Source organism: Amblyraja radiata, chromosome 1 (assembly GCF_010909765.2).
Source record: "Amblyraja radiata isolate CabotCenter1 chromosome 1, sAmbRad1.1.pri, whole genome shotgun sequence".
In the NCBI taxonomy this organism is placed as follows: Eukaryota; Metazoa; Chordata; class Chondrichthyes; order Rajiformes; family Rajidae; genus Amblyraja; species Amblyraja radiata.
In genome coordinates, this window is record NC_045956.1 from 118,242,008 (window position 1) to 118,269,116 (window position 27,109).

The window sequence follows — 27,109 nt, forward strand, 5'->3', positions numbered from 1 at the left end:
ATCTTTTACAGCATAAAATGAAAAAAATATGAATTACTTTGATATTTGTCCAGAAGTGAAAACATTTTTTCTTCTTTTAAGATGACAGTCTATCAACTCTGTAAAATTGTGAGCTATCCCCAGATTGAACATCTTAGATTGAACATTTTGGCTTGTCTGCCACATTTGATGACCTTCAAAAGGTTTTAAAAACGCCCTTTAATAAAATTGACAAAGGTCACTGGTTGGCGTGGTCACAGTGGGCTGAAAGGCCTGTTTCCACGCTGTATCTCTAAAGTCTAAAGAAATCATGGCCTTGGAAATTGGATTGTGCAGTGTTCATTTTCAATCATGAAAATGTTGCCTAACAGTCCATTGTGAAAAGTAGCATGTGGCTGCTTATTTCTTGAACTAGTTAAGTATTTGGCATAGGCATCTAAGTTGCATGTCTGGAAATGGCCGTTGAGCTTCCCACATATGTTTTCGGTCCACTGCAAAACTCCATTTTAAGTGAGGACAGAAAATGTTATTTCTGCCACTATCGGTTTCTCGCAACATTCTTAAAACTGTTAAAAGATGCCCTTGGGATGATTTTTAATTTCTGTTAATTATCTTTATTGTGTGCTGTGGGAGAAATTTACACACCACCACTCATTCTTTCCCACACTGTCTGCCAGGGCAGTCTCAGTATTCAGAGCAATTGATGTGGGTGCAGAGGGAATAGAAAACAGTGTGTTGTCTCTTCAACTGACACAGGAAATTAGCCACTTGGATATCTTGACATCTGAGTCAATAAGTCGTACACTTGCCGTAGAGGGAGTGCAGAGAAGGTTCACCAGACTGATTCCTGGGATGTCAGGACTTTCATATGAAGAAAGACTGGATAGACTCGGCTTGTACTCGCTAGATTTTAGAAGATTGAGGGGGGATCTTATAGAAACTTACAAAATTCTTAAGTGGTTGGACAGGCTAGATGCAGGAAGATTGTTCCCGATGTTGGGGAAGTCCAGAACAAGGATAAGGGGGAAATCATTTAGGACCGAGATGAGAAAAACATTTTTCACACAGAGAGTGGTGAATCTCTGGAATTCTCTGCCACAGAAGGTAGTTGAGGCCAGTTCATTGGCTATATTTAAGAGGGAGTTAGATGTGGCCCTTGTGGCTAAAGGGATCAGGGGGTATGGAGAGAAGGCAGGTACAGGATACTGAGTTGGATGATCAGCCATGATCATATTGAATGGCGGTGCAGGCTCGAAGGGTCGAATGGTCTACTCCTGCACCTAATTTCTATGTTTCTATCAGCATCTGGAAATTCATCCCCAATCCGTAACACTAACCATGCTGTAGAATAGTGGCAGTACATTCCACGCTGTTCTATATTTTGTTCCATCTAAGGCAATATACTGATTTTCAGAAGCAGAACACTCTGTGGTAGTGTGCTAAAACTACTGTGCGATGAATGTAACACTGCTGACGGAGATGAATTTCTAACAATAAATGATCTTGCTCTGAGTACCTAGGCTTTGCTGAATTTGCCATTCATTCCCCAGCACAAATTACTACCCTATTGAATTAATGTTAATATGTCTATATTATTCTATATCTTTGTTTTCATTACATATTAATCTTTATTTGATTTTTACAGGAAATGCTGGTAACAGCTTTGCCGTTGATCCAGTTCTGGGAACGATCACAGTTGCTAAAGGTCTGAATCGTAGTACACGAGTGCAATATGAACTTATAGTCAAAGCAACTGATGGAGGAAATGTTCCAATGAGTGCCATTACCATTGTCCGCATCTTTGTGACCGTTTCTGATAATGCAGCGCCCAAGTTTGCAGTGAAAGAATACCACGGAGAAATAAGTGAAGGAGCCAGCATTGGTAGTTTTGTCATCCTGATAACTGCATCCAGTCAGTCATCTATTGTTTATGAAGTAAAAGATGGAAATACAGATGGCGCATTCAACATCAACCCTAACTCAGGAGTCATCATTACTCAGAAGGCGCTTGACAATGAAGGACTGGCTTTCTACCGACTCATTGTTCAAGCTACAAATATGGCTGGGTTATCTACTAATATCACAGTTTTGATACGGCTGCAAGATGAAAATGACAACATGCCGGTCTTCATTCAGTCAGAGTATGTTGGAATCATTAGTGAGTCTGCCCAAGTCAACAGTGTTGTTCTGAATAACCAAAGTACTCCACTGGTAATTCAAGCCACAGATGTTGATGCAGGATCCAATGCTCTTCTGGTTTATCAAATTGCTGAGCCATCTGCCCAGAAATATTTTGCCATTGATTCCAGCACGGGTGCCATTCGTGCAGAGCTGAAGCTAGACTATGAGCAGACTAATATTTTTCATTTCACCGTGCAAGTGCATGACAGTGGAAACCCACGGTTGTTTGCAGAACATGGCACAAACGTTACCATTCATGTGATCGACGTAAACGATTGTCCCCCAGTCTTCGTGCAAGATTTGTATGATGTCTCTCTTCTTGTGCCAACATATAAAGGTGTGAAAGTGACTGTCGTAAATGCCACAGATGCAGATTCTAATTCAAACGCGGATCTAATATATTCCATAATTGATGGTAACATAGGTGAGAAGTTCTCCATAGATGTAAAGACGGCACTTATTTCAGTGCAAAACACTACCCATTTGAGAAGCCGATATGAACTTACAGTCAGAGTTAGTGATGGCAAGTTTTCAACTGCAACTTCGGTACGAATAAATATAAAAGAAAGCAAAGAAAGCCACCTGAAGTTCACACAAAGTTCGTATTTTGCTGTAGTAAAGGAAAACTCCACAGAGATTAAAACTATAGCCATTATTACTACAATGGGCAATGAAATGAATGAGCCATTATTTTACCACATCCTTAATCCTGATAGAAAGTTTAAAATAAGTCACACGTCGGGTGTTCTCTCAACTACAGGAATTCAGTTTGATCGTGAAGTGCAGGAAGTGTTTGATGTAGTGGTTGAAGTTAGCGAAGAAAAAAACCCATCAAGAATGGCTCATGTGGTTGTAAAGGTTACCGTTGAAGACATTAATGACAATGCTCCAATTTTTGTCAACCTGCCTTATTATGCGATTGTCCCAGTTGATGCTGAAGTAGGCCATGTTATTCGCCAGGTCACCGCTATAGATAAGGATATTGGTAAGAATGGAGAAGTTTACTATTATCTCAAAGAACACCATGAGCATTTCCAGATAGGACCGTCGGGGGAAATATCTCTAAAGAAGAATTTTGAACCCGACCTCTCAAATATGGAGCATATTATTATTATTGTTGTGAAGGACGGAGGGGAGATATCACTTTCTGCAGAAGTTGAAGTACCCATCACCGTTATAAACAAAGCCATGCCTGTATTTGAAAAACCATTCTACAGTATTGAGATACCTGAAAATATTCAGCTGCACACCCCAGTTGTACATGTTCAGGCTAATAGTCCAGAAGGCCCCCGGGTAATTTACAGTATCACAGATGGAGATCCTTTCAATCAGTTCACAATCAACTTCAACACTGGAGTCATAAATGTAATTAGCGCATTAGACTTTGAAACACATCCAGCTTACAAGTTAACCTTACGAGCAATGGACTCGCTGACGGGCTCCCACTCTGAGGTGTTTGTCGACATTGTGGTGGAAGATATCAATGATAATCCTCCAGTGTTTGCAGAGAGAAAATATACTGCCACTCTGTCTGAGGCCTCGGTGGTAGGCACATCAGTGGTTCAGGTCAGTGCTACAGATTCAGATTCTGGAATAAATAAAGTCCTTTACTACCAATTAGTGGAAGATGACACCAAAAGCTCGGAATATTTTCACATTGATAGCTCCAGTGGTCTCATTTTAACAGCACGGATGCTGGATTATGAACATATTCAACAGTATGATCTCCTTGTCAGAGCCTTGGATAATGGAAAGCCCCAACTTAGTAGTGACATTATTGTGACTCTGCACGTCACTGATTTGAATGACAACCAACCACTGTTCAATGAACTGCTGTACCAAGCATCAATAAGTGAGCCCATAGGCCGGGGGCATTTCGTGACCCTAGTGCAAGCCTCGGATGCAGATGCTTCTGATGTGGAGAAACTCCGATACTCGATTGTGTCTGGCAACGATCGTACAAATTTTGCAATAGATAGCAAGTTGGGCATTATTACTATTGCAAACTTACCCAAACAAAATCTGGAGGCAGTTTATAATCTTGGAGTAAGTGTATCAGATGGGGTTTTCAGAAGCTCGGCAAAAGTTCTGGTAAATATTATGACGGCTAATTTCCATCGTCCAGTTTTTGATCAAAGTGACTACGAAGTAGAATTGGCGGAAAATTCGGAAATTGACACCCTTTTGATTGCAGTAAAGGCAACAGATAAAGACTCTGGCACATATGGGCAAATAAATTATTCCATTGTGAATGACTTTGCAAGAGATAAGTTTTCTGTTGATCAGAGAGGAAGAATTTTCACCTCTGAGAAATTGGACCGTGAAAATCCAGTAGAGAAGGTGATCACTATCGGTGTTATGGCAAAAGATGGTGGAGGAAAAGTGGCTTTCTGCAATGTCAATGTGATACTCACTGACGAAAATGATAATGTACCTCAGTTCCGAGCTGCGGAGTACAAGGTAAACATTGGTTCGTATGCTTCAAAGGGATCTTCAGTCATTAGAATTGTAGCTTCCGATGCTGACGAAGGTAGCAATGCAGATATCGTGTACACCATTGAAGCTGCTTCCGACAATGTTGAAGAAAACCTTCAAATTAATTCATTTACCGGTGTCATCAGTACCAAGGAAAGTCTGGTTGGATTAGAAAATAACTTTTACACTTTCTTTGTTAGAGCTAGAGATGGTGGAATTCCACAGCTGGAATCGGTTGTCACTGTCTATGTACGAATCCTCCTACCGGAAGTTCCTCTTCCAGTATTTCCAGAACCCTTCTACACGTTCGCTGTTTCTGAAGAAATTAGCATTGGAACTGAGATTGATTTGATCAGAGCAGACAGTGATCAGCCCCTGATCTACAGTCTTGTGGAGGGAAATACCCCTGAAAGTAACATGGATAAAATATTCACGATAGAACCCGATACTGGAAGGTTGAAAACTGAAAAGTCTCTTGATCATGAAACGACCAAATGGTACCAAATTACAGTCATGGTGCGATATAATTTTAAGGAATATGAAGTATTTTCTTCTGTGGATGTAAGCATTCAAGTGAAAGATGAGAATGACAACAAGCCCATTTTTGATTCTAATCCATACGAAGCATTTGTTGTGGAAAATCTGCCTGAAGGAACCACAGTAATTCAAGTAAAAGCTTCAGACCAGGATTCTGGTGTGAATGGCCAGGTGACCTACAGCTTAGCTCAATCTCAGGATCTTGACCATGTGCTAGACCTCTTCACCATTAATGGCGAAACAGGTTGGATAACAACCCTCAAAGAGTTAGACCATGAGGAACAGAAGAAGTATAGTATCATAGTGGTGGCATCCGATCATGGAGAAAAGGTACAGTTGTCAGCTTCGACATTAGTCGATATCACCGTCACTGATGTGAATGACAACCCTCCTCGCTTTACTGCTGAAGTGTACAAGGGGACTGTGAGTGAAGATGATCCACCTGGTGGAGTGATCGCTATATTGAGTACGACAGATGCTGATACAGAGGAAGTCAACAGACGTGTTACCTGTTACATTGCAGGTGAGGACTACACTAGAATATTTTGCTTATTGCATTGTGCCAAAAGGGATGTTAACTCTTGTGTTAAGAATGTATGTATAAACTAAATGTAGCTTTCTCGTAGAAGAAAATTGCTGTAATCGGATAGGCAAATCTAAATTCATATTTTTTAATTTATTTGCCCAAAACCAGGAAAGAGTTGCGACCAACTATAAAAAAACTCAGCAAACATTTTCATAATTTAACATTCTGTCAGAATTTGATGGCTTTCTGATTATACAGGTCCACCACCAATCTTCTAGCACCCTTGGTTCCAGAGCATTTCTGGATTATCCACTTTGCGGGACCAACAGAGGTCACTGCCTCTGAGAGGAATCCAACAGTATCGGAATGGTCCACCTAGGCCACCGAAGGGCTGAGATACCGCCTCCAAAGTCGGCCTCAGAAGTCGTCCATGGGAATAGATCTGCCTGCTCCGGCCAGTCTGGGGTTCTAGAACCCCGGCTGCAGGGACTCGGCGATAGGCCATGGAAGTCCCGGTGAGGTCAAGATCGGCTGCCTCACCCGGTCTCGGGCCACATTTTCAGGGAAGGAGAAGGGAGCAGGGGGCTTCCGCCGGGGGGGGGGGGGGGGGTTTCATGTGCGCTCTCATCATTTTGACTGGATTAAAGGAGGTGCTGGAAAATTAGCGGTGGACCAGTATCATTATTATGGTGCATAGGTTTCAGTAAGTGAGAATTCTGACAATATGTAATAGACACTAGATTTTCTGGAGTTTAGCAGTGTGCAGTGGCCTTTAATAACAGCTAAAATTAATTGCTTAATTTCCCTATTTAAAATCAGCAGTGAAATTGACTTTTCCCATTTCATACTCTTATATCCACAAAAGCCAGATAAAGCACTCCAGGACAACACAGTAGGTTGTTATTATAATTCAATCATAACAATTGTAGTTTACAATTTAAATTATGAAATAGGTTGCCTGTATATTGTATGCTTTGAAAGTTGGTTGGTTGTGCGATTGGCATAGAGCTTTACAGCGTGGAAACAGGCCCATCGGTCCAACTTGCCTACACTGGCCACTAGTCCGATCTGCCAGTGTTTGGCGCATATCCCTCTAAACCTAAACAATTCATGCACTTGTCTAAATGTTTCTTAAATGTCGTGATAGTACCTGCCGATACCCTTTGTGATGGTGTTTAAAACAACTTCCTCAATGTGTGAAGCAGCTGAAGTTAATTGTCTTGGGCTGAAATATTTTGCTGGATTCTCACCTTAAAAATTGCAATCTGAATACATATTTTATATGAAATTTAGATCATAATTTATGTTTAGTAACTGGTTGTACATAATTGCAAAATATACGTGTAGTTATTAATATCAAAATAATAAATCCAAAGCAGCACTAGGATTACAACCTTCAAAAGCATTGAAACTAAAATTATTTTGTTCCTGTGTTGTACATCTTCAGTGGTGGTTTTGTAAACCAGCATCTGGAGTTTTGTGTCTACAGCGGTGGTAGCCTGGGTAGTCATTATTCTCTCAAAATAAAGCAGACATCCATAAAAAGCCCTTTGGATAAATTTCTATCATTTGTACTTGCTTCTGTCTGTGGGTTCAACTCATGATATCTATCTGAAACCCTTCCTGATCCAAGTAGCATCAAATATCAGTTATTTTTTATTGCCCATTTGCTGTGCTTCTTCAGGAATGTACAGTTACTTTGCCAGAAAATTATGGTGTTAGTTCACTGCTATAATATGGAACACAGAAAAGTACAGCGCACGAACAGGCCTTTCAGCCCACAATGTCTGTGCCGAACATGATGCCAAGATAAACTAATCTCAATTGCCTGCATTATTCACATCCCTCCATTCTCTACACATCTAAGTGCCTATCTAAAAGCCTCTTAAACTTCACTATCGTATCTGCTTTCACCATCACTCTAAATAATGTCTTCCAGGCACCCTCTGTGTAAAAAATAACATTTGCCCCACACATCATCTTTAAACCTTGCCCTTCCCACCTGAAAGTTATACCCTCTAGTATTTGACATTTGCACTCTGGGAAAAAATGTCCTGAATGTCTATGCTATCTATGCCTCCCATCATTGTATCTACCTCTATCAGGCCTCCCCTCAACCTCTGGAGTTCTAGAGAAGACAATCTGCCAGTACCTTCTCTCCTTGCAGCTGAATCCCCTGAATCCAGGCAGCATTCTGGTAAACCTCTTCTGCACCCTCTCCAAAGCCTCCACATCCTTCCCATAATAGGGCAACCAAACTGCACGCAATACTACAAATGCGGCCAAAATAAAGTCATATAGCGCTGCGTTATGACTTTCTGCATGTTATATTCAATGTCCTAACCAATGAAGTGGGCATACCTTATGCCCTCTTTACCTCTCTATGTACTTGTGCTTGCCACTTTCACAGCTATGGACTTGGACCTCAACATCCTTTTGCACGTTTATGCTTTTAAGGGTTTTACCATCAACCATAGACCTTCACCTTGCATCCAATTTCTCCCCCCAAAGTGCGCCACTTCACACTTCCTCTTATGAGCCTTTCCTCCACCAATTTCTGTAACTTATCTCTATCCTGCTGTATACAATCTTCCTCACTCTGTAGCTCCAGCAATGTTGGTGCCATTTGCAGATTTACTAACTAACCCAGCTACATTTACGTCCAAGTCATTAATTTAAATCACAAACAATAATCAGTGTCTACGTTTGGTATTTGTCAGCAGCAACGTCATTACAGAAAGTTCCAGACAGTCATATATCATATTTGGTTTAAACGTATTACTTTTTTACTTTGGAAAAATAAAAGAATGTTAGAGATCTCTTTACCTTGAATAGTCCTCTAAAACATCATATTTGTTTTTAAATATTGAGTTGGCCAAATTTTCAGGATGAATTGTACACCATCTTTAATTGTGCCTGGACTAACTGCTCCTTCAGTACATGCCTTTTCCATCACTCTTTGTTATTCTTACTGTTTGAGTATTGAAGCTTATGTGAGATAAACAGCGAAACTCCCTTGAGTTGAAAATATGGAGTATTTTGTGGCTTAGCCATGTGTTAGATGTTCCCATAAATTTCTGTTAAATTGATACAATGACAGAGGTGCTCTGCATTGGGCCCATTTAATACCATCACTAATTTCAAAACATATTATGTTTACTTGTCTGTTGATACTGTTTTACAAAATTATTTTTGACTTGGTATCTGTAAAAATAATTACATTTTGATTAATATTTTGTAGAACTCTTTAAAATTTGCCCAATAAGGGTTTAGCTTAATTAGACTGACTCAATGAAGAATGGCCTGTTACCCTTTTCTGATTACTTCTTGATTTTTGATTATTGCAACATTTCCAATAGCAAGAATATAGAATGTATTGTTACTGATGCATTGTAATTGATTTGAACAAAGGGCTTTAATGGGTAGTAAAGTTTATTTATGTTATTATGTCTGTAGTTACATTATTAACTCTATATTATCTGCAAGGCACTAGACCAGATAATGCTATCAGCATCCTCTGCCATGGTACATCTGCAGTTTCAAATAATCCCAGGCAACTACCCTTCTAACTATCCCAAGCAAACGTTCCAAGTTACGAAAATTGGTTAGTCACTGTCTCTACAGCAATCTAAAATTTGGAGAAAAATTCTCATGAAGTTTAAAAAAAAAATCATAAACACTGTTTTGTTTTAACGTAGAAATGGGAGGATATATCTTTTAAGAAACTAACATAGAAAACATAGTAAATAGGTGCAAGAGGAGGCCATTTGATCCTTCGAGCCAGCATGCCATTCATAGTGATCATGGCTGATCATCCACAATCAGTAACCCGTGCCTGCCTTCTCCCCATATCCCTTGATTCTGCTAGCCGCTAGAGCTCTATATAACTCTCTTTTAAATTCATCCAGTGAATTGACCTCTACTGCCTTCTGTGGCAGATAATTCCACAAATTCGCAACTCTCTGTGTGAAAATGTTTTTTCTCATCTCAATTTTAAATGGCCTCCCCTTTATTCTTAGACTAAAAAATGGTCTTTGTGGCCCCTGGGTCTGGACTCCCCCCAAAATTGGGAACATTTTTCCTGCATCTAGCTTATCCAGTCCTTTTATAATTTTATGTGTTTCTATAAAATACCCTCTCATCCTTCTAAATTCCAGTGAATACAAGCCCAGTCTTTCCAATCTTTCCTCATATGACTGTCCTGCCATCCGGAGATTAACCTGGTGAACTTACGCTGCACTGCCCCAATAGCAAGGATGTCCTTCCTCAAATTAGGAGACCAAAACTTCACACAATACTCCAGATGTGGTCTCACTCGGGCCTTGTACAACTGCAGAAGGGCCTCTTTACTCCTATAATCAAATCCTCTCGTTATGAAGGCCAACATGCCATTAGCTTTCTTCACTGCCTGCTGTACCTGCATGTTTACTTTCAATGACTGGTGTACAAGGACACCCAGGTCTCGTTGCGCTTCCATTTTTCCTAATCTGACACCATTGAGATAATAATCTGCCTCCTTGTTTTTGTTGCTAAAGTGAATAACCTCACATTTATCTACATAATACTGCATCTGTCCACTCACTCAAACTGTCCAAGTCACTCTGTAACCTCCTAGCATCCTCTTCGCAGTTCACACTGCCACCCAGCTTTGTGTCATCTGCAAATTTGCTAGTGTTACTTTTAATTCCATCATCTAAATCATTACTATATATTTATAGACAATAGGTGCAGGAGTAGGCCATTCGGCCCCTCGAGCCAGAACCGCCATTCAATATGATCATGGCTGATCACCCACAATCAGTACCCCGTTCCTACCTTCTCCCCATATCCCTTGACTCCGCTATCTTTAAGAGTTATGTCTAGCTCTCTCTTGAAAGCATCCAGAGAATCAGTCTCCACCACCGCTGAGGCAGAGAATTCCACAGACTCACAACTCTCTGTGTGAAATTTTTTTTCCTCATCTCCGTTCTAAATGGCTTACCCCCTTATTCTTAAACTGTGGCCCCTGGTCCTGGACTCCCAACATTGGGAACATGTTTCCTGCCTCTAGCATATCCAAACCCCAATAAGATCCCCTCTCATCCTTCTAAATTCCAGGGTATAGAAGCCCAGCCGCTCCATTCTATCAATATATGACAGTCGCGCCATCCCAGGAATTAACCTGGTGAACCTACGCTGCACTACCTCAATAGCAAGAATGTCCTTCCTCAAATTGGGAGAACAAAACTGCACACAATACTCCAGATGTGGTCTCACTAGGGCACTGTACAACTGCAGAAGGACCTCCTTGCTCGTATACTAAACTCCTCTTGTTATGAAGGCCAACATGCCATTTGCTTTCTTCACTGCCTGCTGTACCTGCATGCTTACTTTCATTGACTGATGAACAAGGACTCCCAGATCCCATTGTACTTACCCTTTTACAAACACCATTTAGATAATAACCTGCCTTCCTGTTTTTGTTATCAAAGTGGATAACCTCACATTTATCCACATTAAACTGCATCTGCCATGCATCTGCCCACTCACCCAACCTGTCCAAGTCACCCTGCATCCTCATAGCATCCTCTTCACAGTTCACACTGCCACCCAGCTTTGTGTCATCTGCAAATTTGCTGATGTTACATTTAATCCCTTCATCTAAATCATTAATGTATATTGTAAATAGCTGCGGTGCCAGCACCAAACCTTTGCGGTACCCCACTAGTCACTGCCTGCCATTCTGAAAGGGACCCGTTAATCTCTACTCTTTGTTTCCAGTCTGTCAACCATTTTTTTATTCATGACAGCACCCTACCCCCAATACCATGTGCTCTAATTTTGCCCACTAATCTCCTATGTGGGACCTTATCAAATGATTTCTGAAAGTCCAGGTACACTACATCTACTGGGTCTCCCTTGTCCATTTTCCTAGTTACATCCTCAAAAAATGCCAGAAGATTAGTCAAGCATGATTTCCCCTTCGTAAATCCATGCTGACTTGGACCAATCGTGTTACTGCTATCCAAATGTGCCACTATTTCATCTTTTATAATTGACTACAGCAGCTTCCCCACCACCGATGTCAGGCTAACTGGTCTATAATTCCCTGTTTTCTCTCTCCTGCCTTTCTTTTAAGTGGGATAACATTAGCTACCCTCCAATCCACAGGAACTGATCCTGAATCTATAGAACATTGGAAAATGATCACCAATGTGTCTACAATTTCTAGAGCCACTTCCATAAGTACCCTGGGATGCAGGCCCTGGGGATTTATTTGCCTTCAGTCCCATCAGTCTACCCAACACCATTTCCTGTCTAATGTGAATTCCCTCAGTTCCTCCATCACCCTAGATCCTCTTGCCACTTGTACATCAGGGAGACTGTTTGTTTCCTCCTTAGTGAAGACGGATCCAAAGTACCAGTTCAACTCGTCTGCCATTTCCTTGTTCCCCATAATAAATCCAACTTTTTCAGTCTTCAAGGGTCCAACTTTGGTCTTAAATAATTTTTTCCTCTTCATATACCTAAAGAAGCTTTTACTATCCTCTTTTACATTCTTGGCTAGCTTACCTCCGTAGCTCATATTAGTGATTTAATGTCACCAGTGCACTAAAGAATATTATGGGCAGTGGAAATAATTACCTTTTTTTGATTTGTATATCATGTTTTTCCTTACTGGAAGTTTTCCAAAGATAAATAGGGAAAAATAAAATATATTTAACAAGACCAAACGTCGATTCAGCGACAGGTCCACCTAGGCCTACGGGATCTACCAGTTGCCAACCCTTTCCTATTACCAGACTGGCCTTTATGTCCTGGGCCTCCTCCATTGCCAAAGTGAAGCCTCACACAAATTGGAGGATTCTGCTTGGGTAGCTTTACAACCCAGCAGTTTGAACATTGAATTCCCTAATTTTAAGTAACTTCATCTCCTACTCCCCTCCCTCCCTCCTCACCCCCTTCCTGCTCCTTAGTCGTTTTACCAGTTCCACAGTTCTCCATATTGTTTTTCTTGAGACCACACTTTCCCGAGCAAACAATGGACCTACCTGGCAATGCCCTGCCTGAGGCCGTTTCTGGTTGATCCTGGTCTTCCCTCTCCTCCAACTTCAGCTCCCCACCCCCTCCTCCCTCCCACTCCCTACTTTCAGTCTGAAAAAGGGTCTTGACCCGAAACGTCACCCATCCTTTTTGTCCAGAGATGCTGCCAGACCTGCTGAGTTACTCCAGCACTTTGTGTCTATCTTTGCTTTCTGAGTTGGAGCTGTGGCACCTGAAATGGGATGACAATTGCCTTATTGTATTTGAGCTAGAAAGGTGAAACTGAATAATGGATCTAATAGCCAATGCCCCTCTTGTGTCTCCACATACACCACACCATCATTACAAATAATGTGGGTTTGTATGTTTGCCCATGAGGTTGGAGTTGCCAATAAATCTCTTCATGGACAACTAACATGCTGAGGTACAGCAGCTGTGCTTTCACATCAGCATTTGCTGGATGACCATCAGAAACATTCTCAGACTAACAATTATTTATTAGTCTCAGTTGCTGGAACAACAACCTCTGAGACGTTCATGGTGCCTAACTCGATTAAGCGCTCACAAATTTATGCAACAGCAGATGCTGTGCAAATGTTTCCAATATGTTTCAAAATTTCTCCTTGCATTTTTATCCGATCAAATCAGTAACAGATGCTGATGATTAATCAGTGGCTCTGTTGTGCTCTTGTTGATAAGCAAGGTATGTCGGTGATCTTTAATAACAATTTTCAAATTAATCTTCAGGTGGTGATCCTCTGGGACAGTTTGCCATTGAGCACATTCAGAATGAATGGAAAGTTTATGTCAGGAAGCCTTTGGATAGAGAAAAGAAGGATCATTATCTTTTAAACATTATAGCTACTGATGGAACTTTAGTAGCCAGAGCAGTTGTTGAAGTTAAAGTCCTTGATGCAAATGATAACAGTCCAATTTGTGAAAAGGTAAGTATTTACATTTCTTGTTTATTGTTGTCAATTATTGATTAAATGCTTCGTATGTTTGGAGAAAATTATTTTCTCCATTCTGTACCCATATACCAAAAGAGCAGAGACAAATATTGATGCAAGCATGTTTAAGTGTGAGCAGAAGAACAATAAATTATTATTCTTTCAGGTCTGAGGAGCATTATATTTAAGGCCATGTGTTCCTTTCTCCTCACAAAGCCTATCTAGAATATGTCGGTGCTAGTGACTTTTTATGCAATCAAATCCTAACACTAAAATTAAATTACCTTCTCAATTTTGAATTCACAGTATCAGTTAATTTTTATGCTAAATCATTTAATCCTTTAAACCATACAGCAATCTTAATGAGGTTTAGCTTTGTTTTCATATGGATTTATTTCTCTAGTAACCAATGAAGGAATCAACAAAGAAAGCTCAGGCATTTAAACCTTAAAGGAGATTAGAACTCTGGTTCAGGGACAAGCATCAGACATATCAAGCAGATGATGTTGCTCAGCTGTGAGTAATTCTGTGAACAAGATGAGGGATAAGATTCATGGAGAGTTAATGGCACGTGACAGAAAGAAATTGATTCTTTTTTGAAAAAAAAAATAAAAAATATATATATATATACACAGTGCCCTCCATAATGTTTGGACAAAGACCCATCATTTATTTATTTGCCTTTGTGCTCCACAATTTGAGATTTGTAATAGAAAAAAATTGTTTAGAACCAAAATGTATTAAAATGGCTTTTATTAAAATCTGATAATGTACATTTTAAATATGTGCAATTGTTTTCTATTACAAATCTCAAATTGTGGAGTATAGAGGCAAATAAGTAAATGATGGATCTTTGTCCCAAACATTATGGAGGGCACTGTTTGATAGGCACAGGCAGCTGGCTGCTCACAGCAGGTTCTGGGCAGTATTGCAAAAAGGCTAATGCTGTGTTACATTCACTTTAGAGGGTTATGTGTTGAGGAGAATTTGTGATGGCTCAAAGGGAAAAAAAGTTGATGCCAACCTATTATTACCGCATTGTTTTGATTATTAATCATTCTTGTACTTTGAGGGCACATTATAGCATGTCACAGAAGAAATTAAAGAAAGCTTCATGCAAGAGCAAAAAACATTTCATTGTTTAATCTCTACCATCAACTTGAAATGTCTTCCTTAGTTCTTATTTCTTTAGATCCTCCTTTAGGGTGTAAATTTAATTATTAACCGAAGTTCTGATCTGCTCAGAAGATTTAATTTAAGCATTTGATTTCAAATCTGCGTGCTGATCATAGAGTCATACAGACCCTTCGGCCCAATTCGCTTATATTGACAAAGATGCCCCATTTGCCCATGTTTGGCACTATCCCTCTAAACCTTTTCTATCCATGTACTGGTCCAAACATCTTTTAAAGGTTGATTTTGTAGCTGCTTTAACAATTTCCACAGGCAGCTCATTCCATTTACCCACCACCCTCTGCTTAAAAAAAATAGCCCCTCTGGTTCCTATTAAATCTTTCGCCTCTCTCGTTAAACCTATGTCCACTAGTTCTTGATTCTCCAACCCTGGGGAAAAAGACTGCTCATTCAGTCTTTCTATTCCCCTCACTATTTTGTACACTTCTGCAAGATCATCTCTCAGCCTTCCGCGTTGCAAGGAATACAGTGCGAGCTGTCCAACCTCTCTCTGTAGCTCAGCCCCTCCAGTCCTGGCAACATCTTGTTTCCTGGCGACTACTTCTTCCCCTGCCCACTCATTGAGTCTGGAGTGGACTCTTGGCTTCAGCTTGGACTCCACAGTGGCCTTCAGAAATGCATCATATATCTGTGCCATCGTCAAGACCATCTATTTTGTGTTTTATAACATTTCCTGGCTCAGTTACAGTCACATCTTGCGTAATTTACTGCAATGTTACCTCTAGATTTAATTATATTAATGTTCTTTTGAATGCCCATTTTCTTTTCCTCCTTCCCCATCCTGTAAACTTTGAATCAAAACTTTGCCGCAGTCAACCTACTTCACCTTCAGTTGCTAGCTTGCTTGCGTTCACCCCTGCCTCTCAGCCTAGCAAATCTCAGTGGCCTCCAATGCACCTCCCTACCTTTGTGATCTTCACCTACAGTGCAACCTTCCAAAATGGGTGCAATGCTCCAAATCTGGCATCCAATGCACTCTGTTTTAATTTTACCGCCATTGGCAGCTGTTGTTGTCAAAGCTTTAATCTCTGAGAATCCTTCAGGAAGACCTTTCCTTTTGAGATATTTCTAAAACACAATAATCAAGCTTTCAAACATCTGTTCTAATATATCCTTATGTCATAAGGTTTCAAATACTGTTCAATTACTTTTTTTTAAAGTACTACTTTGTTAAATTGGAGACGTAAGGAACTACACATGTTGGAATCTTGCGTGGAACACAAAGTGCTGGAGTAACTCTGGGTCAGGCAGCATCTCTGGAGGGCACGTCCAGCAGAGTTACTGCCTGACCCGCTGAGTTACTTCAGCAATTTGTGTTGTACTTTGTTAAATTCACAATATTGTAAGTGTTCTCATTAGTTCTCATCAAATGTTCTCATTAGTTTCACGAGGCACCTCAATTTTACATCTACAAACAAAAATATACCATGTCACTTACCTGTAATGCAGCTGCTTTCTTCATTATCATCAATTCCCTCTTGATGATATTTTCGATCTTCAAGGTAAATAAAATCAGTTGTAATTTGAATGATTAAGTCCAACAATTAACCTCCAGACTGGTATTATTTCATTGTCCTTTGGAGGGTAGATTCCCAAAATGGTATACCAAGTTTCTGAATTGATACATTCCAGGATGAAATTATTATGCTTCAATTTATGGCCAAACAGTCTTGTGGGATATAGTGCTTGGCCTTGTTGAAGTCAGACTCTTATTTCATCAAAAGGTCAACAAGCAACATAAATTCACACGTGTTTGCAATTTTCTGTTCCATCTGTATTATGACTTTATATTGATCCATGTTAAATGTCTGTCAGTTCCCTAGCACATGTGCTTAAAGTATGTGACCAGAATTTTATAAAGGTTGCTATATAAAGTTTGATGGAATATGGATTATCCAGATTATGTGAATATTTGAATGCACATGTGCTAATCTTATACTTGTGTCCACTTCCAAATATTCCACAGTAAATTCCTGTGCCCATATTTGAATTGAAATGCTCTAAGCACTAACTAAGTTTCTAATAAGTAATTTACCTTCTTGGCAACAGACATAATACTGTATCATTACTATCAGGGGTCCAAACACGACGGGTCAAGTTTTCTTAATCAATTTTGCTTTTAAATTCATAAAATTTAATTAGACAATAGACAGTAGGTGCAGGAGTAGGCCATTCGGCCCTTCGAACCAGCACTGCCATTCACTGTGATCATGACTGATCATCCACAATCAGTACCCTGTTCCTGCCTTCTTCCCATATCCCTTGACTGCTAATTTTAAGAGATCTATCTAACTCTTTCTTGAAAGCATCCAGAGAATTAGCCTCTACTGAGGCAGAGAATTCCACAAATTCACAACTCTCTGGGTGAAAACGTTTTTTCTCATCTCCATTCTAAATGGCCTACCCCTTATTCTTAAACTGTGGCCCCTGGTTCTCGACTTCCCTAACATCAGGAACATGTTTCCTGCCCCTAGCATGTCCAATTCCTTAATAATCTTGTATGTTTCAATAAGATAACCTCTCATCCTTCTAAATTCCAGTGTATACAAGCCTAGTTGCTCCATTCTATCAACATATGACAGTCCCGCCATTAACCTCGTGAACCTACGCTGCACTCCCTCAATAGTAAGAATGGCTTTCCTCAAATTTGCAGACCAAAACTGCACACAATACTCCAGGTGTGATCTCACTAGCACCCTGTACAACTGCAGAAGGACCTCTTTGCTCCTATACTCGCTCTTGTTATGAAGGCCAACATGCCATTAGCTTTCTTCACTGCCTGATGTACCTGCATGCTTACTGTTAGTAATACTAAATTGTTACTTTAGAATATATAAATTATTACAAAGTCGATAATTTTAAAACAGACTAAAGTAACTTGCACATCTAATTATTCCCTGCTCTTCTTTCACTTTTTACTAAATCTCAGGCATGTTTTCAGCTTTACATGTGCAATGTTGTGGAAGTCTAACTTGTTTTTTTTAATATTAGTGTCACAATTAGATCTTCAGCAACCTTGGTACAGTGGCAGCTAAACTGTTAATGAAGGAACAACTAGTTCAATAAAGGTTGACAGGGTGAAATAAAAAAAGGCTAACTAATTGGATTACAAATTCCAATTTATAGGCTTTTAAAATGTTATCTGTCAATTATGGATTTGCTAAATTCATGATATTTAGAGGGACCCATTAATATCTGTGCTTTCAAGGTATTTTTGTTAAATGGGGCACATGGATGAAAACAGGTATAATTAACCATATATAACCATATAACAATTACAGCACGGAAACAGGCCATCTCGGCCCTACAAGTCCGTGCCGAACAATTATTTTTCCTTAGTCCCACCTGCCTGCACTCATACCATAACCCTCCATTCCCTTCTCATCCATCTGCCTATCCAATTTATTTTTAAATGATACCATCGAACCTGCCTCCACCACTTCCACTGGAAGCTCATTCCACACCGCTACCACTCTCTGAGTAAAGAAGTTCCCCCTCATGTTACCCCTAAACTTCTGTCCCTTAATTCTGAAGTCATGTCCTCTTGTTTGAATCTTCCCTATTCTCAAAGGGAAAAGCTTGTCCACATCAACTCTGTCTATCCCTCTCATCATTTTAAAGACCTCTATCAAGTCCCCCCTTAACCTTCTGCGCTCCAGAGAATAAAGACCTAACTTATTCAACCTTTCTCTGTAACTTAGTTGTTGAAACCCAGGCAATATTCTAGTAAATCTCCTCTGTACTCTCTCTATTTTGTTGACATCCTTCCTATAATTGGGCGACCAAAATTGTACACCATACTCCAGATTTGGTCTCACCAATGCCTTGTACAATTTTAACATTACATCCCAGCTTCTATACTCAATGCTCTGATTTATAAAGGCTAGCATACCAAAAGCTTTCTTTACCACCCTATCTATATGAGATTCCACCTTCAAGGAACTATGCACGGTTATTCCCAGATCCCTCTGTTCAACTGCATTCTTCAATTCCCTACCATTTACCATGTACGTCCTATTTTGATTTGTCCTGCCAAGGTGTAGCACCTCACATTTATCAGCATTAAACTCCATCTGCCATCTTTCAGCCCATTCTTCCAAATGGCCTAAATCACTCTGTAGACTTTGGAAATCCTCTTCATTATCCACAATGCCCCCTATCTTGGTATCATCTGCATACTTACTAATCCAATTTACCACACCTTCATCCAGATCATTGATGTACATGACAAACAACAAAGGACCCAACACAGATCCCTGAGGCACCCCACTAGTCACCTGCCTCCAACCCGACAAACAGCCATCCACCATTACCCTCTGGCGTCTCCCATTCAGCCACTGTTGAATCCATCTTGCTACTCCTGCATTTATACCCAATAGTTGAACCTTCTTAACCAACCTTCCATGAGGAACCTTGTCAAAGGCCTTACTAAAGTCCATATAGACAACATCCACTGCTTTACCCTCGTCAATTTCCCTAGTAACCTCTTCAAAAAATTAAAGAAGAATCCAGGCACAAATCCATGTTGACTGTTCCTAATCAGACCCTGTTTATCCAGATGCTTATATATATTATCTCTAAGTATCTTTTCCATTAATTTGCCCACCACTGAAGTCAAACTAACTGGTCTATAATTGCTAGGTTTACTCTTAGAACCCTTTTTAAACAATGGAACAACATGCGCAGTACGCCAATCCTCGGGGACTATTCCCGTTTCTAATGACATTTGAAATATTTCTGTCATAGCCTCGGCTATTTCTACACTAACTTCCCTCAATGTCCTAGGGAATATCCTGTCAGGACCTGGAGACTTATCCACTTTTATATTTTTCGAAAGTGTCAGTACTTCTTTTACTTTGAAACTCATAGTATCCATAGCTACTCTACTAGTTCCCTTACCTCACATAATTCAATATCCTTCTCCTTCGTGAATACCAAAGAAAAGAAATTGTTCAATATCTCCCCCATCTCTTTTGGCTCTGCAGATAGCTGTCCACTCTGTCTCTCCAATGGACCAATTTTATCCCTCGTTATCCTTTTGTTATTAATATAGCTGTAAGATATAAAGTATCCTATTTTCTTTTTTAGACACTCTACACTGAGACCATTGCAGAGGATGTTCCTTCTGCCAAACTAATCCTTGTGGTTTTGGCTGAAGATGCCGATATCCGTTCGAATGGAGCAGTCACTTACACGCTCCATGGAACTGGGGCAGAGAAATTCAGATTAGATTCTGTCACCGGTGAGAAACATTTTGACTACAGAAATAAATTATATTTTTGTTTATTTTGCTTCCTTGCACTCTGGGAAAATATGGTATGATGCATTTCTCTTTTGCCATGGTTGTATGGAAATCTCAGTATTCTGAGAATTCATTGTTAATTTCTGGAATTAAGAAGCCAAACAGATTTCAGAAGTACATTAATGGAAATAGGGTAAATAGAGAGTGAATAGGAATCCTTGGTAACCAAAAGCAGTCAATTCTGTGTTGAGCCACAAAAGAGGGGCAAGGTCCTCAATGAGTATTTTCCTCTTCTTAGAAAAACATGAAGGGAACATGGGACAATTAATAGATATGTCACAAGAACGGTCTGTATTTCAGTCAAGGTGGTGCTGGACATCCTAAGGTATATGAAGGTAGATAAATCTCCCGGGCAAGATCAGATATATCCGAGGGCACTATGGAAATTTAAAGAAGAAACTGCAGGAGCCCTGGCTGTGATGCATGATTCATCACTGGACATTATTGGGATGCCGGAAGACTGGAGGGTGGCTAATGTTTTGCCTTTGTTTAAGATGAGCAGCAAGGAAAAGCTTGGGAACTATAAACCAGTCAGCCTAACATCTGCGGTAGACAGGTTACTGGAGAGGATTCTGAGGAAGAATATGCATTTAGATAGACATGGGGTTGATTAGGAATAGTCAGCATGGTGTTGTATGTGGATGATGGTGGCTGCTGCTCGAGAAGGTTAAATCGAATGGGATACAGTGAGAGCTAACCCATTGGATAAAGATTTGGCTACATTGAAGGAAGCAGAGTTAATGGTAGAGAGTTGTTTTTTGGATTGGAGGCCTGTGACAAGTGGTGTGCCTCGGGGATCTGGGCCCATTGCCATTTAGAATTTATAGCAATGATTGTAGAAGGCACAATTAGTATGTTTTCTGGTGACACCAAAGTGGTATTGTAGAAAGTGAATATGGTTATCAAAAACAACAGCAGGATCTTGATCAGCTGGGCAAGTAAGCTGAGGAATGGCTAATGGAGTTTAATGCAGAGAAGTGCGAGATGTTGTATTTTGGGAAGTCAAACCAAGACATGACCTTCATAGTGAATGGTAGGGCCCTGGGGTGTATTGTAGACTAGAGGGATCTAGGAGTGCAGGAAGTTTAATCACAGGTTCCCTGAACGTTTAATCACAGGTAGACAAGGTCATCAAGAAGGCATTCACGACTGGCCTTCATCATTCAGGATCAAAGTCAATTTTATTCATCACATACACCCGAAGGTACAGTGAAATGAATATTGAGTATAGAAGTAGGGATATTATGGTACAGTTGTACAATACGTTGGTGAGGCTGCATTTGAAGTATTGTGTTCTGTTCTCGTCACCTTGCTATGGGAAGGATGTCATTAAGCTGAAAAGAGTGCAGATAAGATTTACAGGGATGTTGCCAGGACAAGGACCTGAGCTATAGGGAGAGGTTGGACGGGCTAGGACTTTATTCCTTGGAGTGCAGGAGGCTGAGGGGTGATCTTATAAAGGTGTATACACTCATGGGGGGAATAGAGAGGGTGTATACACAGATTATTTTTCCCAGAGCAGGGAATATATAGAACCAGAAGACATAAGTTTAAGGTGAGGGAGGAAAGATTTAAAAGGATACCGAGAAGCAGTTTTTTCACACAGTGAAATATGGGACGTGCTGCTAGAGGAGGTAGTTGAGGCAGGTACAATGGATAGGAAAGGTTTATAGTGATATGGACCAAATGCAGGCAAATGGGACTGGCATAGATGGGGCATCTTCATCGGGATGAACAAGTTGGCCTTTTTCTATGCTGCACGACTATAATATGAGTGGAAAATATGGGACATCCAAATTAAAACCTTAAAGATATGTGCTGTATTTTCATCATATGGCTTCATGAGATAACTGGAGATTATAAAACTAAATAGATTTTTGAGTATTTAAATGGGTTAAAAGACAATTAAATCTCAAATATTAATAATCACAGGCAAAGATTTTTCACTGAATAATTACATGTGTAATTTTTTTTTGTTTAAATATTAGGTGAATTGAAAACATTTGCTCCTCTTGATCGTGAGCAGCAAGCAGTTTATAATCTGTTGGTGAAAGCCAGTGATGGAGGAGGCCGTTTCTGTCAGGCCGAGATTGTTATTACACTGGAGGATGTGAATGATAATGCACCGGTCTTTTCATCTGAATCGTACACTGTATCTGTCTTTGAAAACACAGCCAATAAAACACTGCTGACAAGAGTTCAAGCCACTGACTCGGATGCAGGTATTATTAAGTCCATTGGCACTAAATTACCAGTCTCAATACTCCATAGCCCTCAGAGAATAAGAATATTTCATTGGTTTGTTACCAGATGTACGTTACTATAAATATATCAACTAGAAATGGGGAATAAGAACAACAACCTTCCAGTAATGTAAATACAATAACAGAATTCTTACTTACAGATTTTTTTTGTCTGTGCATTGATTGGGGGCAGTGTAAGCGTCAGATAGAACCAAGTTGTTCTGATTGATTACACACTGATTGTCAGCAATCAGCATGCTATTGATTAATGGGTATATTGACTTGGGCTGCAATGATCAATGGCGAGTGCTTAAGGGTAGTAATTGGCCAGATTATAGTAATACTGTTTTTTTGTAAATAGTACATGTCAGATGATTCTTAACTTTACAATAGTCTCAAAGCTATACAGCCCTTGTTTCAATATTTTGCTATACAGTGCAAGTGAGCCATTGTTAAATGTGACATTGGATGTTTCATTCAGTTTTCATTCACACCCAAGGTACCTAGTACCCTGAAACAGTACATACATTGCCCTCCATAATGTTTGGGACAAAGAACCGTTATTTATTTATTTGCCTCTGCACTCCACAATTTGAGATTTGTAATAGAACAAAAACAAATATGTGGTTAAAGTGTATATTTGTCAATGGCCTATGCTCCCTAGAGGAGCAAAGGGGTTAAGAAGAATAGAAAAAAATCGCAAGTGTTTAAAGTGCACATTGTCAGATTTTAATAAGTTCAAGTTCACATTACATTTATTGTCACATGCACCAAATGGTACAGTGAGATTAGAGTTACCATACAGCCATACGAATAAAAAAAGAACACAATACCCGATAGAGTTTAACATAAATATAAACCCCCACTCAGCGGAATCAACGTTTCCCACTGTGAGGGGAGGCAATAAAGTTCAGTCATCTTCCTCATTGTAATAATGGCCATTTTAATACATTTTGGTTTCACCATGTAGAAATTACAGCAGTGTTTATACATAGTCCCCCCCCCCCCCCCCATTTCAGGACACCATAATGTTTGGGACACAGTAATGTCATGTAAATGAAAGTAGTCATGTTTAGTATTTTGTTGCATGTCCTTTGCATGCAATGACTGCTTGAAGTCTGCAGTTCATGGAGATCGCCAGTTGCTGGGTGTCTTCACTGGTGATGCTCTGCCAAGCCTGTATTGCAGCCATCTTTAGCTTATGCTTGTTTTGCCTAGTCCCCTTCAGTTTTCGCTTCAGCATATAAAGGGCATGCTCAATTGGATTCTGATCGGGTGATTGCCCATTTTTTAGCTTTGAAAAACTCCTTTGTTGCTTTAGCAGTATGTTTGGGATCATTGTCTTGCTGTAGAATGAACAGTCGGTCAATACGTTTTGAGGCATTTGTTTGAACTTGAGCAGATAGGATGTGTCTATAAACTTCAGAATTCATTATGCTACTATCATCAATAGTTGTATCATCAATGAAGATAAGTAAACCAGTACCTTCAGCAGCCATACATGCCCAGGTCATAACGCCCCCACCACCATGTTTCACAGATGAGGTGGTATGCTTTGGATCTTGGGCAGTTCCTTCTCTTCTCCATACTTTGCTCTTGCCATCACTTTGATATAAGTTAATTTTCGTCTCATCTGTCCACAAGACCTTTATCAGAACTGTGGTTGCTCTTTTAATTACTTCTTGGCATGCTGTAACCTGGCCATCATATTTTTGCAGCTAACCAGTGGTTTGCATCTTGCAGTGTAGCCTCTGTATTTCTGTTCATGAAGTCTTCTGTGGACAGTGGTCATTGACAAATGCTCACCTGACTCCTGAAGAGTGTTTCTGATCTGTTTTGACAGGTGTTTGGGGATTTTTCTTTATTATAGAGAGAATTGTTCCGCCATCAGCTGTGGAGACCTTCCTTGGCCTGCCAGTCCCTTTGCAATTAGTAAGCTCACCAGTACTCTTTCTTCTTAATGATGTTCTAAACAGTTCATTTTGGTAAGCCTAAGGTTTGGCTGATGTCTCTAACAGTTTTATTCTTGTTTCTCAGTCTTATAATGGCTTCTTTGACATTCATTGGCACAACTTTCGTCCTCGTGTTGATATACAGCAATAAAAGTTTCCAAAGGTGATGGAAAGACTAGATGCTGAGAGCTCCCTTATACCTGCATTAAGGAGGCAGTTAAACACACCTAAGCAATTACAAACACCTGTGAAGCCATGTGTCCCAAACATTATGGTGCCCTGAAATGAGGGGACTATGTATAAACACAGCTACATGGGTTCTGCACGGTGCAACCAAAATGTATAAAAATGGCCTTTAATAAAATCTGACAATGTGCACTTTAATCACTTGTGATTTTTTCTATTACAAATCTCAAATTGTGGAGTAGAGAGGCAAATAAATAAATGATGGGTCTTTGTCTCAAACATTTGGTATTTTCCTGAAAGTGGCCTCACAGGTAGATAGAGTAGTCAAGAAGGCTTTTGGTACATTGACCTTCATCAGTCAAGATATTGATCATAGAAGTTGGAATTTATATTACAGTTGCACAAGACAAAAGTGAAACCACATTTGGAGTATTGTGTTAAGTTTTGGTCACCCTACTATAGGAAGGGTGTTGTTAAATTGGAAAGACTGTAGAGAAGATTTATTTTTAGGATATTGCCAGGACTTGAAGCCCTAAGTTATAGAGAGAGGTTTGGCAGGCTAGGACTTTATTTAGAGTGCAGGAGACTGGGAAGTGATCTTATAGATGTGCACTAGCTCATGAGCAGAATAGATAGGATGAACACGTTTCTTACCCCGAGTAGCAGACTTAGGTTTAAGGTGAGAGAGGAAATATTTAATAACAACCAGAGAGAGATTTTTTTCCACACAGAGTGTATGGGTATATGGAATGTGCTGCCAGAGGAGATAGTTGAGGCAGGTACCATCACAACATTTAAAAGACATTTGGAGAGATTTAGAGGGATATATGGGTCAAACATGGGCAGATGGAATTGGTGTAGATGGGCAAATTGGTCCTGTTTCTGGGCTGCATGACTATGACCTGAAGAACAACATAAGTGACACCTTAGTCAAAAACATCAGGCTTTGAGGATAGGTTGCAGAAGCTTGATCTGTGTTCCCTTGAGATTAGAAGGCTAAGGAAAAAGCTGCAGAGAAGAATTTGACAGTGACAATATCAGGAAGCTACTTTCTCTGGAGAGTTTCAGAATATGGAATCGCAATCTTAAAATTAGGCTATACATTAGTGAAATTGGACATATTTGTCAGGAGGTAGCATAATTATGAACTTGCCCAATTTTTTTTATTAGGTTAAACTAACTGGATATGGATCAAAGGCAGGTAAATGGATCTGTAGTATTGATCAGCTGTATACAATTGAATGGTGAAACAGATTTGAATAGAGTACTGTTCAAATATTATTGATTTATTTTTAAGTGACTATAGATGACAAATTATCACACGTTGTACCTCTATTTGTAAAGGGGATTCTGTCATTGTCCTAATTAAGTATGGTATTGTTCCAAGCAAAGAAATAGGACTTGACAAAAACACTCTTCCACATCATTCCAGCTGTATCTTTCGTAGATTTACAGTGGGCGGAAAAGCTAAGAGGGTAGAATACAGGCACAAATAATAATGAGTTCTTATCAGCGCAGGAGACTCTGTCACTGAAAATTCATCAAAATTGATTGGAGTCAGAAGCTTAGGGGTTAACTAGGGCACATTTAGCAGGTGAAAGCTGACTGTGAATAGCACTTGTTGACTGCAATTGTCGATGATATTTATTAACAATTGTACTTTAGAATGTTATAACTCGTCTCTAAAAGCAGAATTGCTCTCATGTGACAGTTTAGTAAAGGAATCTTGAGTATGACTAATTATACTTCCTAAATTACCAACAATATTTTGGAGCAATTGGTGAAAACATTAATCATAGTACAGTTGTGTGCATGAAACAGACTAAGTGCCGAAGGAACAATAAACCGACACATTAGTGGCACAAAGCCAGAATAAATTGTGGTTTCAGCATCGATGTTATCACATTGTTAGCCTTCTAGTCCTTTCAGTACATTTTGAATCATTTCAGCAATAGTTATTTTACAAATATGAAAATTAAACTATTAAAAATAATTTTTGATATAAGTTGATGAAGTACCTTAACTTTTCTCACTTAAATTTATTTTGGTGGTATAAATCCTTATACATTTACAGTTTATCGAAAATGAAATATAGCTTTTAGTCACTAACAAAAATGTGTCAATTTTGGAGTATCCTTACTAATAAAGGTAGATAAAGATTGTTTCAATTAATGTCATTGGTTTATTAAAATAATGCATTGTTTTAACATTGGACATAAAGTGAGATATAATCTTACCAATTTACAACTGTGTTGTTGACTGAGACTTTGCATATAGCCAATGTCATTGTCTAAATTAAGAAAATGTTATAAAGCGTTACATTAATTTTTTTTAAATAATTCTGTATGAAGCATTATTGCATATTATGTGTCACTGACCCTGATTTACCCCAGGAAGGACTTATTCACTAGCACATCGTTCAGTTAGAGTACCATCCATACATTAATTAGGTAGTGTATTGTCTGTAACAATGAGAGTTTGTGCACTGAGCCTGCTTAATTATGTGGATCAGCTTCAACTTGTCTAGCTTGTATTTGACGTGGTGGACAGGGAGAGGATTT

The 27,109-nt window shown here is 39.5% G+C and overlaps 1 protein-coding gene across 6 annotated transcripts in view; it reads left to right on the forward strand.

Annotated features, from left to right (window-relative positions):
- fat1 (FAT atypical cadherin 1) overlaps positions 1 to 27,109 on the forward strand; it is a 197,443-nt gene that overhangs the window by 129,890 nt on the left and 40,444 nt on the right. For all 6 annotated transcript variants that reach the window (XM_033029649.1, XM_033029641.1, XM_033029665.1 and 3 more), the window contains exons 10-13: positions 1,625 to 5,695; positions 13,469 to 13,665; positions 19,954 to 20,107; positions 22,156 to 22,389. In XM_033029649.1, coding sequence (XP_032885540.1) covers positions 1,625 to 5,695; positions 13,469 to 13,665; positions 19,954 to 20,107; positions 22,156 to 22,389 — 4,656 coding nt within the window. The remainder of the gene's footprint in view (positions 1 to 1,624; positions 5,696 to 13,468; positions 13,666 to 19,953; positions 20,108 to 22,155; positions 22,390 to 27,109) is intronic.